At 41.3% G+C, this 17,310-nt stretch overlaps 1 protein-coding gene across 1 annotated transcript in view; it reads right to left on the minus strand.

Annotated features, from left to right (window-relative positions):
- Positions 1–17,310, minus strand: part of LOC310749355 (unconventional myosin-IXa-like) — a 141,481-nt gene that overhangs the window by 25,131 nt on the left and 99,040 nt on the right. The window contains 5 exon segments of the mRNA XM_083586090.1: positions 364–524; positions 2,113–2,225; positions 13,384–13,596; positions 14,366–14,453; positions 15,477–17,117. Coding sequence (XP_083442216.1) covers positions 364–524; positions 2,113–2,225; positions 13,384–13,596; positions 14,366–14,453; positions 15,477–17,117 — 2,216 coding nt within the window.

Raw genomic sequence — 17,310 nt, forward strand, 5'->3', positions numbered from 1 at the left:
TATGTCAGAATCACACCCCCACCCCCGTAAACAGTATGGAACAGGGGTCAGCAACCTTTTTCAGCTGTGGGCCAGTCCACCATCCCTCAGACCATGTGGTGGGCCATACTATATTTTGGAGGGGGGAAATGAACAAATTCCTATGCCCCACAAATAACCCAGAGATTCCTATGCCCCACAAATAACCCAAAGATTGTCACCCTGTATTAAGCACTTATGTCAGATTCCCCCCCCCCCCCCGTAAACAGTATAGATCAAAACTGGTATGAAATCCCTCACTGCTTATTTTTTCCTTTGTGTCTCATATGTAACCTCTCACTACCTGAAATCTGCATAAATATGCAATAGTGCCATTTCTCTTACCTTCTTCATGCTGTAGACCTGAAATAATCTCTCTTCCTGGTGCATCTTGATCAGAATGCAACTCTAACAGCTCTGACTGGGTAGCAAGCTTCTCCCTGTGTGTTTTCTTCTCGACTTGTCTCCCTTTCCCCCAAAATCTCATCTTGGCTCTTTGAGGCCTGCTAAAAGGCAAATGAAAAGAGAAATTGCTTCAAGTCAGGCTGCCAGCTTTATCCTGTATGTTCTTGTTGCAATATAAATATCCCCTCCTAAACATTTTCTAATTGTCACTTGGAAAATAGGAGGAAAGTAATGCGAGTATGAATATTCAACCCAATTAATTCAATTCCACATTGTATCACAATCAGCTTCATACAAAGGCTTCATCAGTTCAGCTTTTAAATATGGGATTTGTTTGACAGCACCCCCATGTTAAACAAACAAACAAACAAACAAAGAACCCTATCAGAAATACATTTTTAAAATGTGGTTAACTGCATTATTCTCATCTCAATTACATGCTTCTGAACTGGCCCTAAGTTAAGTCATTAGCTCTCAGGAAGATTTGTCAAGCAACCAAGTCAACTAATGCTACAGTGCTTAAATAGCACATTATAGAATGCTGCCTGCTACTAGAGATTTATATAGAATTTAGTCATATGTATCCTCCAACAAGGTCAGGTTGTTTTAATTGCCAGTCTGGAATTAAAAACAACCTTTGTAGTACAGCTAAGGTGCTCAAAGTGTGATGCAGGTCTCTCTACAGAGAAACAGAGGATCGCTTTCTGCCCCACCCATCATATTTTGTGCATCTTTTGGTGGGACCAAAAGATGGTCTTGCCTTTCCCATCAAATTCCAGCCAATCACTATCAAGCATTATAACCAGAGTTGGCAATGCACCTTCTTCCCATTCTTCCAAAAGTGCTGGAGGCTATAAGAATAAATTTGGCAGTCAATTAACTTTTGCTTTAGCTGAGAGCAGCTTCAGACATTGAAAGAGTGTTAATGACTTGTAATCTTTCCCTTCTTTCTTTACTTGTGTGAAATGTCTGAAATAGTCACTCATACTGTTTCTCCTCAGAGGTTTCTTATGAGTTTTAAGAAACTTTGCAAGGCAGTGTTAGTTTACACTGTTCATTTTTCTATGTTGCTGTATCATTGCTGCACTTAATCTCCTGTATCACCAGAGACTCTAAAGTCTCTGCCATGTCATGAACATACTTTCCTTTGATCATAACTGCTTCTTAGAAACAAACAGACCAGCTCCCTGTGAAAAGCCTCCTTTACAAAATAACTCCTGATATACAGAAAACACATTAGTTGTGAAAACAAGGCGGTACAAAAATTATTGAAGACAATGCTTCTGGTCATTCAGATTCACCTTAAAATACAGCAGATTGATTTTAATAAACAATTTCTCCTGGGTTAACTGTTTGAACTAAATCCTGTAACGTCCTACATGCCACAGGATCTCTTGTGCTGAGCATTCCAATGACAGCTCTATTCCATGCAGATGCATTGCTCATCATCTCATGAGAGCTAACTCCGCAAATGGAATCATACAGTCAAATATGCTATCTGCACCAATTCCTCCCTCCAAAATGTATAATCTTTTATGCAAATGAGAAAGCAAAATATATAGATGAACAGAATGGCTTTTTGAAATTTGTCCACACATACAGGAAATAAAATGCAGATATGAAGGAAAAAGAAAATTAGACGCAATTAACTCAGGATCTCCCCCTTTCTTTTGGCTAGACATTTTATACCTTCCATCTGCAGCTGCAGTCTTCTGTGCAGCTGCCAGTTTTCCAATCTCTCCTTGGGACATTGTTTTGTGAAGCGTTGTTTGGCCTTCACTTGAAGAGAAGCGCTGTAGCAGCTGCAACAATTAGAAGCACAATAAATACTTCAGAACCCACAAGGTCGCTGGATATTGTAAGGATACACAATCATCTTACAACGGTGTAGATATTTAAGCTGCTGCAGAGAATACAACTCACTCTGAAAAATATACTTGGAGGAAAAATGGTTTGCCTTGACTTCTGCTTGGTTGCCAAAGAACCAGCTATATAAGGAAAACATCTACAGGTCCCTTGTTACAGAGGAAAGGAATATGTAGTACATCAGTCGCCTGCCACTATTGGCTCAGAAAGTCAATAGCAAAGAAAACAGCAAGGAGCTCCATGTTTATTTTCTGTCTGATGTATTTTCGGAAGCTGCCAGATGGTGCCTGTGGACTCCAGTTATACTTCCGAAAATGCTTCACACCCTCTTTATAAGATGTGATTATGGATTATGGTAGAGAGGTTTGCTATAGCAACTTTTCCAGGCACAGCAAGTTTGGGGGGGGGGGGCGGTGTCTAGCAGTTTACTGGAAATTTAGATATGAGAAATGAACACAAAGCAGTTTATTGGAAATGATTTTTTTCCCCTGATAACATTGAGTGTAGGGCTAGATAAGGGAAAGGAAGGGAGAAGAGCTGGAGTCCTCACTACAGTCAAAATCAGTGGGCTGTGAATCTTCAGTTTCAACAGTAACATGGAAGAAATAGTAACATTGCTAAAGAACAACAATAAAATAATGCCCCACTCTCCCTTTTCTGGACTTAATAGTGGACTCAGGCCAGGTGAGACCTGCAGGCAGAAGTTCATTAGCTGTTGAATAGCTCTACTGTTCATAGCTCTTGAATAGATACATGTATGAATCAGCAACAAGACATAGCTAGCCTGTCTGTCCTCCCAGAGTTGCTATATGCACTGCCTTGTCCCTTGAACTTAACTTGATTTAGTAAGATGATACAGGAACAAGACTTGTACTTGTGCCTGAGAAAAGTCCTACTGGAGCAGACCAAAGATCTATCTGGCCCAACATCTTGTTTGCCACTGTGGCCAACGAGATGCCTCTGGGAAGACCAGGAGTAGGATGTGAGAGCAAAAGCCCTCTCCTGTCGTTGTTCCCCGTGGCCCTCACGATGAGTAGTCACTGCAAATCTTATCCTCCATTAATTTGTCCAATTCCCTTTTATAGTCAGCTAAGCTGGTGACCATCAGCACATCATGTGCTGGCAAAATCAATAGATTTTTGTGCGAAGTAGTATTTTCCCCCTGTAAGTCCCAGATTTCTCACCATTCAGCTTCACTGGATGACCCTGGGGTCTAGTATTACAAGGGGAAAATACATCACTATCGTCTTCCTCCACACATAATTTTGCATACCACTATCATACTTTTCTCACTCACATTTTAAAAAGAAAGTAAAGATCCCCAAACATGATAACCTTTCCATATAGAGAAATTGCCCACAATCTTTTGAGTTTTTCTACACCTTTTCCAGTTCTAAAATATCATCTCTGAACTGTGGTAACCAGAACTGTACACAGTAGTCCAAGTATGATCACTTGTGAAAAGCCAGAAAGTCTTCAGTCAACTACAGTTTCCCACTGCATTTGAAACATGGAACTATAGTTACCCAGTTCAGAAAAGCCATCATCTTGAACTATTTATCAAAGTCGTTTTTTGCCTGAAGTACAGTATAACACCAGGAATTATCCTACTGATGCTTAAACTGTCAAGCAAGAGAGCAGTTGTGTTGCTTAGCGACCACTCAGAATGTTTTGATTCTTCAATCTAGAGCTCTGATTGGCTGTGTGGTTGTGAAAGAGTTTTTCCCTTATATAGTTGTGCTCTGGACCAGGCCTGAACTCTATTGAGAGCCAGTGTGGTGTAGTGGTTAAGAGCAGTAGATTCGTAATCTGGGGAACCGGGTTCGCGTCTCCGCTCCTCCACCTGCAGCTGCTGGGTGACCTTGGGCTAGTCACACTTCTTTGAAGTCTCTCAGCTTCTCAAGTGGAAAAAAATTAACAACGACTCTAAAAGAACGCTCCAGAAATTTAAAGAAAAATTTAAACTTGTTTAAAAGAAGTTCAACCACTTATATGTAATACTGTTCTTTCCTTTGGAGAAGAACCATTGTTTGGTGATAAAATCACTGCTTGGCACACAGGTTTAATCTCTAGCATCTCCAGTTAAAACTATCAGGTAGATGGTGATGGCAGAAGAGACCCTTATCTTGAGATTCTGGAGAACCTCTTATTAGCCAGTGCTATAAGACAGATTCCAACTTACTATATTCCACATACACTTGCCAAAATATCCAAGCTTATTCCCTGCTTAAATTCTGAATAACTGTATTCATTTCTCAGTTATTCATATACACTAACAGGGGAAATCGCAAAGGAGAGGAATATATGAGGAAATACGAGGATATATGATAGCCATCTTCAAATATCTCAAGGGCTGTGACTTGGAAGATGAAGCAAGCTTGCTTTCTCCTGCTCTGGAGCGTAGGACTCTAACCAATAGCTTCAAATTACAAAACAAGGAGATTCTGACTAAACATTAATAAGAACTTTCTGACAGTTAAGAGCTGTTTAACAGTGGAACAGTCTCCCTTGGGAGGCTGTGGAGGTTTTTAAGCAGTGGTTTGATGGCCCTCTGTCATAGATGTTTGAGCTGAGATTCCTGCATATCATGGGGTTGTTCTAGATGACCCTTGGGTCCCTTCCAACTCTACAATTCTATGAAATCCAAAGTGATAATCATGGAGAAATATGTATGGGTTTATAAAAACCTCTTGACGTGTGTGGCTGGAATGCAACCTATTGTGCAAAAGTAAGAGTCATATCTTTTGCTCTGCTCACTTTTGGCCTTTGGTTCTGCCCACCACTGGCATTGTGGCCCCAGAAGGTTGTCCATGAGGGAATGTGGCTCCTGGGTTGAACAATGCTCCCTACCAGTGGTGCACAAGTACAATCTACCCAGCTTTGCTATAGCAACCGAACATTTGAAGTAGGAGAAAACACCATGACTGTAATGCAGTAGAAGATAAAAGGACCATATAGCTCCACAGTTTCAACAGTAACATGGAAGAAATAGTAACATTGCTAAAGAACAACAATAAAATAATGCCCCACTCTCCCTTTTCTGGACTTAATAGTGGACTCAGGCCAGGTGAGACCTGCAGGCAGAAGTTCATTAGCTGTTGAATAGCTCTTCTGTTCATAGCTCTTGAATAGATACATGTATGAATCAGCAACAAGACATAGCTAGCCTGTCTGTCCTCCCAGAGTTGCTATATGCACTGCCTTGTCCCTTGAACTTAACTTGATTTAGTAAGATGATACAGGAACAAGACTTGTACTTGTGCCTGAGAAAAGTCCTACTGGAGCAGACCAAAGATCTATCTGGCCCAACATCTTGTTTGCCACTGTGGCCAACGAGATGCCTCTTGGAAGACCAAGAGTAGGATGTGAGAGCAAAAGCCCTCTCCTGTCGTTGTTCCCCGTGGCCCTCACGATGAGTAGTCACTGCAAATCTTATCCTCCATTAATTTGTCCAATTCCCTTTTATAGTCAGCTAAGCTGGTGACCATCAGCACATCATGTGCTGGCAAAATCAATAGATTTTTGTGCGAAGTAGTATTTTCCCCCTGTAAGTCCCAGATTTCTCACCATTCAGCTTCACTGGATGACCCTGGGGTCTAGTATTACAAGGGGAAAATACATCACTATCGTCTTCCTCCACACATAATTTTGCATACCACTATCATACTTTTCTCACTCACATTTTAAAAAGAAAGTAAAGATCCCCAAACATGATAACCTTTCCATATAGAGAAATTGCCCACAATCTTTTGAGTTTTTCTACACCTTTTCCAGTTCTAAAATATCATCTCTGAACTGTGGTAACCAGAACTGTACACAGTAGTCCAAGTATGATCACTTGTGAAAAGCCAGAAAGTCTTCAGTCAACTACAGTTTCCCACTGCATTTGAAACATGGAACTATAGTTACCCAGTTCAGAAAAGCCATCATCTTGAACTATTTATCAAAGTCGTTTTTTGCCTGAAGTACAGTATAACACCAGGAATTATCCTACTGATGCTTAAACTGTCAAGCAAGAGAGCAGTTGTGTTGCTTAGCGACCACTCAGAATGTTTTGATTCTTCAATCTAGAGCTCTGATTGGCTGTGTGGTTGTGAAAGAGTTTTTCCCTTATATAGTTGTGCTCTGGACCAGGCCTGAACTCTATTGAGAGCCAGTGTGGTGTAGTGGTTAAGAGCAGTAGATTCGTAATCTGGGGAACCGGGTTCGCGTCTCCGCTCCTCCACCTGCAGCTGCTGGGTGACCTTGGGCTAGTCACACTTCTTTGGAGTCTCTCAGCTTCTCAAGTGGAAAAAAATTAATAACAACTCTAAAAGAACGCTCCAGAAATTTAAAGAAAAATTTAAACTTGTTTAAAAGAAGTTCAACCACTTATATGTAATACTGTTCTTTCCTTTGGAGAAGAACCATTGTTTGGTGATAAAATCACTGCTTGGCACACAGGTTTAATCTCTAGCATCTCCAGTTAAAACTATCAGGTAGATGGTGATGGCAGAAGAGACCCTTATCTTGAGATTCTGGAGAACCTCTTATTAGCCAGTGCTATAAGACAGATTCCAACTTACTATATTCCACACACACTTGCCAAAATATCCAAGCTTATTCCCTGCTTAAATTCTGAATAACTGTATTCATTTCTCAGTTATTCATATACACTAACAGGGGAAATCGCAAAGGAGAGGAATATATGAGGAAATACGAGGATATATGATAGCCATCTTCAAATATCTCAAGGGCTGTGACTTGGAAGATGAAGCAAGCTTGCTTTCTCCTGCTCTGGAGCGTAGGACTCTAACCAATAGCTTCAAATTACAAAACAAGGAGATTCTGACTAAACATTAATAAGAACTTTCTGACAGTTAAGAGCTGTTTAACAGTGGAACAGTCTCCCTTGGGAGGCTGTGGAGGTTTTTAAGCAGTGGTTTGATGGCCCTCTGTCATAGATGTTTGAGCTGAGATTCCTGCATATCATGGGGTTGTTCTAGATGACCCTTGGGTCCCTTCCAACTCTACAATTCTATGAAATCCAAAGTGATAATCATGGAGAAATATGTATGGGTTTATAAAAACCTCTTGACGTGTGTGGCTGGAATGCAACCTATTGTGCAAAAGTAAGAGTCATATCTTTTGCTCTGCTCACTTTTGGCCTTTGGTTCTGCCCACCACTGGCATTGTGGCCCCAGAAGGTTGTCCATGAGGGAATGTGGCTCCTGGGTTGAACAATGCTCCCTACCAGTGGTGCACAAGTACAATCTACCCAGCTTTGCTATAGCAACCGAACATTTGAAGTAGGAGAAAACACCATGACTGTAATGCAGTAGAAGATAAAAGGACCATATAGCTTCACTATATCTGTAACTAAGAATGGTTTCACCATAGATATTATTGCTTTGCTGACATCTTTGGAAAAATAGCAGGCTAGTGAAATGCGATCAATCTCCATACTTTGTGAGAAGATGAACTGCAACCTCTGATTGCACCTCCAACTGCAGCCAAAAGAGAGATTTGGAAGGATAAAATGTTAATCTCCCAACTTCTCTATGTCCTGAAATTTTTTCAGAAGCTTCAGAACTATAAATCACAATAAACTATGTACACCACTTAGAGATGAATATATTGTTGAAATAAATAAAAGATTTTAAAAGAACCTGTAGTCATGCCTGTCAGCATAAATATCCAACACAGCATGAGACTAGAAAAGTTTCCTGCTACATAAAAAAATGTTTCTTTGTCCTAAACTTGAGATTGATCTCCCAACCACACAAGTTAAGTTATTCAAAAAAGGATGTCATTTGTGGTGCAGAACTCATAAAAGCTATAAAATGAGACTTTGTGCTGTTCAATGCAGAGAACCATTAACTTCATTTTTTAAAAAACAAGTTTCTACTTATATTCATGTATATGTTGCTGTGCGACATTTATCACAGTCCAGGAACAGATTTCAGTTCTTTTGTGCAGTGGTGCATCATGATCTGCTTTGCCACGGCCAGTTAGCCAAGCTAGTCAGCAATAGAAGGACTGTCACTTAATCAGATTTTATAAATCAATGCTATGCTAGTATTGTATTCTATTTGCATTGTAAATGTATTTCACAAAAAATAAATGGTATTGGGAAAAGGTGGTGGAAGTTGGTGGTTGGTTATTCTCTTAGCTGATTCTTTGCCTGAGAACATGGGAATGTGGTGACTTCAAGCAGACACTGTCTGGAGCAGTGTGTGAGGACAGGCAAGCTAAGGATTAATAACTTATGTTATTAAGGAGTTTTGAAAACAAAAGAGACTAAACCCTCTCTTAGGCTCAAGGGAGAGAAACACATTGTATTCATTAATATATATACAGTCGTACCTTGGAAGTCGAATTCCGAAACATTCAAAAACCAAATCGCGACTTCAGATTGCCTGCAGGAAGCTCCTGCAGCCAATCAGAAGCCGCGGAAGCCCTGTCTGACGTTCGGGTTTCAAAAGAATGTTCATAAACCGGAACAATCACTTCCAGGTTTGCGGCATTCAGGAGCCAAAACGTCAGAGTTCCAGGGCATTCAGGATCCAAGGTACGACTGTATATGAATAATACTTGTTGTTCAACTGTTGCCAACCTGTCAAGTAAAGATATATCTTCAAGTCTTCTGTAAGGCGCTTATTTTATCACAAATAGCTAACACGCTATGCCTAAGATTGCTTTAATGCACTCAAAAGCCTGTGACTAATGCACAACACTGGAAAAACATTGACTTTCAGGGCTTTTGTTCACTAATAACCAACTGGTGCAGAGGCGATAACCTACTTTCTTTCTTTCATAAAATCAATCAACTCTGCATATAGTCAGGCTGCCTGACTTGCCTGCTTCTTTTACTGGAAGCTCAAGCTAAATACCTTACATGCTTGTGAATATATGCCAGTGTCCTTTCCTATATCCACTGCTGTACTGAAGGTTGCTTTATTATTACTTGAGATTAAAACGCAGCCTCTGCAAAGGGTAGCCATTAACATCTGAATACTAATGAACCACTTCCACCCTCCGAAGTTAGCAAACAGGCACATCACGGCTCTGCTTTACGCAGACGACGCGGTAATACTATCCAGAACCCCTACAGGGCTTAGAAAAGCACTAAGAAAATTTGCTGCCTATTGTGAGATGGAATGCCTCAAAATAAATTATCAGAAGACCAAAATTCTTGCTTTTGAGAAAAAACCAAATCTCAGAAACTGGAAACTTCAAGGCCAAAATATAGAACAAGTCTCGAACTACAGTGGTGCCCCGCAAGACGAATGCCTCGCTAAACGAAAAACCCGCAAGACGAAAGGGTTTTCCGATTTTTAGCGGCTTCGCAAGACAAATTTCCCTATGGGCTTGCTTCGCAAGACGAAAGCCCATAGGGAAATCTCCGGGGACAGCGGGGAAGCGCAGCGTGCCTTCTCCTCTGTTCCTGGACCTGTCCTGAAGGCTTGCGGTGGGAGGAGGGCTTTCCTCCCCACCGCCAACATTCAGAAGGCTGTTCTGAAGGCTGGCGGTGGGGAGAAAAGCCCTTCTCCCCCCGCCAGCCTTCAGAAGAGGTCCGGGGACAGACTGTCCCCGGACCTGGTCTGAAGGCGGTCTCCATAGGAACGCATTAATTGATTTTCAATGCATTCCTATGGGAAACCGTGCTTCGCAAGACGAAAAACTCGCAAGAAGAAAAAACTTGCGGAACGAATTAATTTCGTCTTGCGAGGCACCACTGTACAAATATTTAGGAATGGCGGTCCAGGTATCAGGATCCAACAAAATTCATATTAACTCAAATGGGTGTGTTGGAGAAAGATCTGCAAATGCTATTCTTAATTTTTTTAGAACTCAAGGGGGTTTCTATGTCCCCATGACACTAAAATTATATAAAGCCAAAACGTTGGCACAGCTCCTTTACGGATCCTTTCTGGGCCCGCCTTCCTCCTCATGTACATTCCCCTTGAAAGAGTGCAATCCAAACTTCTCAGAGCCCTTCTGCAAGTTCCCAGATGTGTTTCAAATGCATAGGTCAGACTAGAAACAGGGATGATGAAAGTCGAAGCTCATATTAGTCTAACATCAATATATAAGCGGCTAACTTTGAAACTGCTCCCCAGAGGAATAGCCCCATTGATTCTGAGCGACCAGTTTCATTCTGGCTGGCAGACAGCAGTTCTAAACACTCTTCAGAAACTGGGCTTTGCTCCCCAAACCCTCATTACTATGGGCCTGGGCCAAGCTAGATCCGTGGTCAAGCAAAGAATCATGGATATAGAGAGACAACAGGACTGTACAAGGGTCCCCGATTATAAAATCATAAAAAATGGGAGATATGTAGCCGCTCCAGCAACATATCTCTATTTCCTCGCATCCAGAAATGCAAGAAGGGCTTTCACTCTTGCTAGAAGCTCGGTCTTGCCCTCACCGGTTCTGGAAGGCTCCTATGGAAGTGTCCCGTACGCACAGAGACTTTGCGCCTGCCCATTAGGGGAAATAGGAAGCCCCGAACATATATTTTTTAGATGTCCTTTTTATGCTGAGATTTGTAGAGAAACCACTGACCCTTTGCTGAAGACGCTCGCCGATCTTCCAGACAAGTCTACACTTAATTCTCTCCTCTTAGGCAAGGTCACAAGACGACCTGGCTGGTAGCCAAATTCTGCGCCCAGATTTGTAGGCACAGATCATCCTCTAGAATAAAATAGCTTACTAGGGAAAAGCTGAAGTTGCCCTTTGGGACGCCTCAGGATCAATTTTTATGGTAGCCCAAATCTCAGTTGTACGGGTGTATGTATATATTTAAATTTTAACTCACAAGCTATTGCTGCAATCTGCTCAAATTGTATATTTTATCTTTATGAACGCTGTCATTATTGTGTTATGCGAGCTGGTCTTTGACCGTAATAAATTATTATTATTATTACTACTACTAATGAACCACAGGAAAATTGATCAAATACCCTACTCTAACTAGCCAGATTAGAAAGAGAAACTGGCCCCAATGGTCAAAAACTACCAACTTTAGGAAAGCAGGAACTTAAGCCCAGTGAAACTAAATATATGTTGAGAATATTCACACGTCCAGCTTTAAATGCCTATGCAGTATGCTTATACACATGGATATGGCATACCTATGTACACGTTTATACAGTTTTTATATATAACAACGGGAATGTAATTCAGCATAAGCTAAAAAGCAGAGCTTGATGGTGCAAGCAGCTGCCCCAAAGTAGGTGTGCCAAACTACCAGTGAGAAAGCTTGTGAAGCCCCAAGGGCAGCGTAGGAAGAAAAAGAATATCAAATGAGATGACAGTTTAGGACTACTTGCATGCAAATGAAATCTGTTAAACTATGGCAGCGGAATCAGAGGAGCATTTTGAAAAGTGGCATGAATGGGACTCCTTCCGAGGATGGAACTCTCCAAGCAAACAGTCAGCCCAGCACCCTTCGCACCTTAGCAATGATTCCCAGTGTGAAAAGCTTTACTGATAGTCAAACTAGTGATTTGTAACAAGGTAAACCTCCAAGAACATAGCACATTTCCTGGGTGCACAAAGGAGAAAGCTTAAAGCTACTTCACTACCCTCTCACTGGGCTCTTCATAACAATCTGTGTAAAAACCACAAGAACTGAATCAATGAAGATGCTAACCAGATGCTCTGGTAGCAATGTAACACAACTATATCCCCAAAGATTTCAAAATAAGTTCTCTTGAGAAGCCCCTATGCTATGGCTTTGAGTACTTAAATGCACTCATTGCTTTGAAGGCTAGTTAATGAATATGAACTTCAGGGAATTAGGAAATGGCTGTTCCATATAAACAGTTCTACCGCCACTTTTAGAGGGACACTTTGCCTTATTCTTTTCCAGTTTCCCTGAGGAACAGGCGTGGTCATTTATTGTACACTAAATCTGGAAGGCAGACCACTTCTCAGTAATGTTTGTCTATTTTATTTGATAGTCCATTGCCTGTTCAAAGTATTTCTGTTTAACAATGTTTTTAGAAAACTAATTTATTCTGTCTTGATCACTTGCTCTGCATTTTAGGATTTTATCATTTTATGAGGTTTTAATGATTTTATTTGTACAGAAACATGATATTTATGAGTGGGCAGATTATGAATAAGATAAAATAAATGTGTCAGGGATGTAAAGCAGATTGTGCTCCAACCAGAAGGGTGCCTACAAGAGCAATCGGTTTTTCCTTCAAAGATAAGCATGAATGGCAGTAAAGAATGCCACTGGTGTGGGGGCTAATCATGCACCTGGTGATGCAACCATTGCTCTTCAATAATGTACTAGCCAAAAAAAGAAAATAAAAGAATGTACACCAGCCCCTTCACCTGCAAATCTCCATAACTGGGCCATTGCAAGTCAGGATGAAGTGTTGGAAACTTACAGAGAGAAACAACAATAGTCTAACTCAATATGGCTGCCCCATATTTCAGACCATCCCAAAAACTTGATGTAATCTGTGCTCTTTTTGACACCTGATTAAAACATTGTTTATCTGGACATGTAGAAGCTGAGATTAAAGCACATGTCTTTTTAGCCTACTGTTTGAATCAAATCTTCTGAATTACCCCTCTGTTAGTGTCCATGGCAGGTCACTCAACCATCGCTGTCCTTTCTTTTAGCAGATCAAGATGATCAGGTGACAGCAAAAACTGCAAAGTTTTTAGTGGGGGCAATTAGAATAAGATCTATTATTTGATTATTGATATAGACCTCCAAAATATATTTTATATACCGTAGTTAAGTTTTTACTTCTATCTTCAGTACATTTTATTTTATTGCTACGGCTAGTAGCTGATGCAAATAAAGATTCGTCTCATTCTGATTCTTCTGAATGTTTTTAAGTATCTGTTTTTAACTATTAAAGGATAATTTTTATGTTTAAATTTTTTTTGTAAACTGCTTAGAGGTTTTATTGCAACCAAGCAGTATATAAATACTGTTAAAAAAAGAGAAAATTGAAACATGCTTGTGACTATGTTCTCGGAGGTTACAGGCTACTACAAGAAGGGAGAAAGAGCAGTGGAAGGTGTCAGTACAGCTACTGGTTAGCCAAGAGATGCTCCCACACAGCTGTGTGTTGGATCAATTACCATTTCAGAGTCACTGTGACAGGGCTGCCCAAGTCTGGCTGCACAGCCGGGCTCAGGGTGAGGAGGTTGGTCAAGGGAGAGAAGGAATTCAAAACTGTCATCGTAATCCTCTTCCTCCGTATCCCCCTCCCAATCAGCAAAAGCACCTCTAGTCAAGAAATCAGAGCGTGTCCGTGCCATGCGGGCTTTCTTTTTATGGGCTGGTCTGGCAACCTGCTTGATACCAAACGATAAAACAAATAACATGAAAATGCTTTAAACAAACAAAAAGGACAACAGGTGAGTCTGCTGCTGTTTGAAGTCAAACAAAGGGGAACATGCAACCATAAGGATTAAAATAAAAAGCTAATTTCCAAATGCAATGGGTTTTTTTTGGGGGGGGGTTAACAAGTTGGTAGTAAGCAACAAAAATGGACAGCACAAATAAAATGTATTGTAATGGAAGCCAATAAAAATAATGGGGGGGGGGGACGGGGACAGAAACAGACAGCACAATTGCTTTTGACACAGCTTATGTGAAGGGTCAATTCAGGGCAGGACTTGGACTCAGTTCTTACTGAGATGGTAATCCTGTGGCTGGGCTGGATTTCAGACTGCAGGTGGGCACTTAGATGATTGAATGCTCCTCTTAAAAAAATATTCCCTCCATACAGAAAGCTAAATATTGGGGAGAATGTTCTTTGCCTAGTTTAGTTCCTGAACATGATAGTTTTCTATGTGCACAGATTTGTTATTTTGAAGGACCATTCATACATGTGAATTCCCACCTGTAGCCTGAAGTGGTACAGTCCACAAACACCCTTACTACCTCAGTGAAAACCAAGCGAATGGTTTATCTTTGCATTGCTGTCTGTAGAGCACTCTTAAACCTTGCAATTGCTTCCCTACTGATAAAATCCTGCTCCACCCCTTTACTCTCATATTATTAGGTAGCCAACAGAATAAAAAATTTCTACTGAAGAAATAAAAGGTTGTTGCGTACCTCTCCCCTACTTTGTCCAGAAACCTTTGATGGTTTTTTATGTTCTTCTTTTGGAAGCAATGGACATGCTGAAGATTCTTTGCTGAAACTAGAAAACATAATTATTGCAGATTGACCCACAACAGGTCCGATACATACTCCAGGATGAATAGTTTGGGAAAGGCACCTGCAAGTCACATACATTGTTGTAATCCAGGGATGGAAACTCGGCCTTCCAGTTGTTGCTAGACTTCAATTCTCATCAGCCTCAGCCAGCATGGCCAATCCTCAGGGCTGATGGGAGTTGCATACCAACATTTGGAGGGCCACACTGTCTGCAACCCTGTTGAAATCTTTGCAATTACCCTGCGTGTTAGATCAGGATTATTATCCCCATATTCTGGGACAGGAGGGAGCTAAGATGGAATGGCTTGCTTAAGGCCACCAATTTAGTTCATGACAGAGCAAGATTTGAGCCCTCTGCTATTCATAGCAAAGCCTCTCGGCCAGTACTACACTATACCCCCCAGTCTCAGAAGTGTACAGCCAGTGTCTGGGTAAAGTTTCTGAAACTGAAGATGACCAAATAAGAGGACAGGTGCTTCAGCACTCTGAATAGGTTCTTACACCTTCCTATGAATAGCAGAAACCTAGATTGTGGAAAATATAAAATATTGTAAATCAACTTAAGATGCATACTTTATATAGGTTGAAGAATTTTAACTTCGGGGGTAGAACACTGATTTCTTAAGCACAGAGTAAAACAGTGAAATTCTTTCACATACACACTTCCCAACACCATTGCTTTCAATAGGTGTATATATAGACCCCTCTCCCCATTAATACTGTTCTGGGTTAGAGGTAAGCCACACATGTTCCTGTGTAAATGTCAATATGCATACAAATGGAAAAGCCAGAACATATATGTATACTAAAAATATAAATCTACTACAGGAACACCACATAAGAAAACAAAAGAAACAAATGCCATTTTGATGTTTGAATTTTTCCTGTGCATGATTTGTCTGGGGGAAGAATCCTTTGGTTTTCCTCCAAGCAGTTAATATTTATAGGACGGCTCAGGCCTTGTGAAAGTGAAAATGAAATAGAAATACTGCAACATCATACTCACTTAAAACCCACATGACTATCCTTTGGGGTAAAGAAAATAGAACCACCTCTAGTTTCATTAGAAGAGCTTTCAGTACCCTGGCGAGGAATTCGGGGCAACCTGAACCGTTTTTCTCTTGCAGGCAGATTGCTCGAGCCTTCTTGAGATTCAGCAGCCATTTGCAAGTTTAACTGATCTCTTCCAGCAGACTGCTGAACAACTGGCGTCTTGTCTTCCTTTCGTTCCAGGATCATGATGATAGTCTTTTCTTTCTGGGTCTTCTGGCAAGCAGGTGGGCTTCTTTTTGTTGTGACAGTAAGACTTTTAATATCTACCGTTGAAGAGGGCCCTGCACTTGTTGTAAGACAAGGCTCCTCTTTGCTCTGGGGACTCCCAATGAGGAGAGATTGAGGCTTGTCCGTTTTCTTTGGTGACCTGATAGAGGCTCCTTGAGAGGACTCCCTGACCTTGTTCTGCTGCTCAAAAACTTTACGCTGCTTTCCCAAAATTTCCTTCTGCTGTCGAATCTGCTCCATCATTTCTTTCTCGTTCTGCAGTTGCTTTTGTTTCTGGCGCTCTTCCTTCTCCACATTTAACTTCTCCAGCTTCTTGATAACTGGATCTGAAGATAGCATTTCTGGAGCAGGGCCCTCTTGTTCTCTGAAGGAAGGCGGACATTCTCCATGAAAGGTTCTGCTCTGCCCCGCCCCGTCCAGTTCAGTGGTATGCTTGGCTTCTGGGAACAAAAACTTCCCCCCTATTTCCATTCGCTTGTTCCTTAAATTATTCTCTATAACTGACTGGCCAGCTCTGAGACTGTCCTGTGGCGGCAGGTAAAATGTAGGTAGGCTGCTTGAAATGAGTGGCTCTCTTGTGTGCAAGTTGTAGACAACGCCTTGAGAATCGCAAACTGACCCATCTTTAGCAGCAAGGCACTCTGGTAATTCAGAGCTTGAGGCCAAACTTTTTCCACCCAACACATTTCTATTTACATCTGCATCAAGGATGGGGATGCATTTAACATTGTCAGATTTAGGGCTATTTGGTAATGAGTTTCTGGGAACAGGCTCGCGCGGCAAGGTTGGGTCCTGCTTGCCCTTCTGAGTGTCTTCATGGCTCAGCATCTCTAGACTTCCCTGAGAGCTTTCACTCTCTGGAGTTCCCCTGGGAGATTGCGTGTCTTCAGAAATAATCTCTGGCGACCACTGATGCTCTTCTGAGGGAGAAGCCCCACCAGTGGACCGGACCTTAAGCAATTCCAAGCTAAATATTTCCTGTTCCAATTCACGCATCCGCCGGCTCTCTCGCTTTGCACGAACTCCTTTCTTCTGGTTGAGGTCTTCCAATGACTTGGGTCTCTCTCTCACAAGAACTTGCTCATCTATGCTCTCTCCACCCTGGCTGTTGGCTCTCTCATAGTGTTTGTACAATAAAGCCTCAGAATTATCCAAGGGTTCGATTTGACCCACTCTGTTTTCAATCACTGACTTATGTTCTTCCACAGCTTTCACTCGCTCTTCAAATGAACGATCCTCCCATTCAGAAGGATCTGAACCTGTAATATCCAGGTTGCCCCCTGGTGCAAGTCCATCCTCTTCTTTAACTGCCAGTCCATTCCTCAATGGAGCCTCTCTTAAGCTTTGCTCCTTTAAAATCCTCAACCTTTTTTAAAAAGAAAGAAAAGAGATTTTAGAATTATTTTTTGCAAATTTCTCACCCTTCTCTTTAAAGCATTGCAAGGTTTTGGATTAGATGACCCTTGGAGTACTTTCCAAATCTACAATTCTATGAGGCTAGGCTTTCCTTTTTCTTCCAAGCTTGTTCCTCTAGCAATATGGCAAGATTATTAAGTCAA

The sequence above is a fragment of the Podarcis filfolensis genome (genome assembly GCF_964270895.1).
Source record: "Podarcis filfolensis genome assembly, chromosome: 14".
NCBI classification, from domain to species: Eukaryota; Metazoa; Chordata; class Lepidosauria; order Squamata; family Lacertidae; genus Podarcis; species Podarcis filfolensis.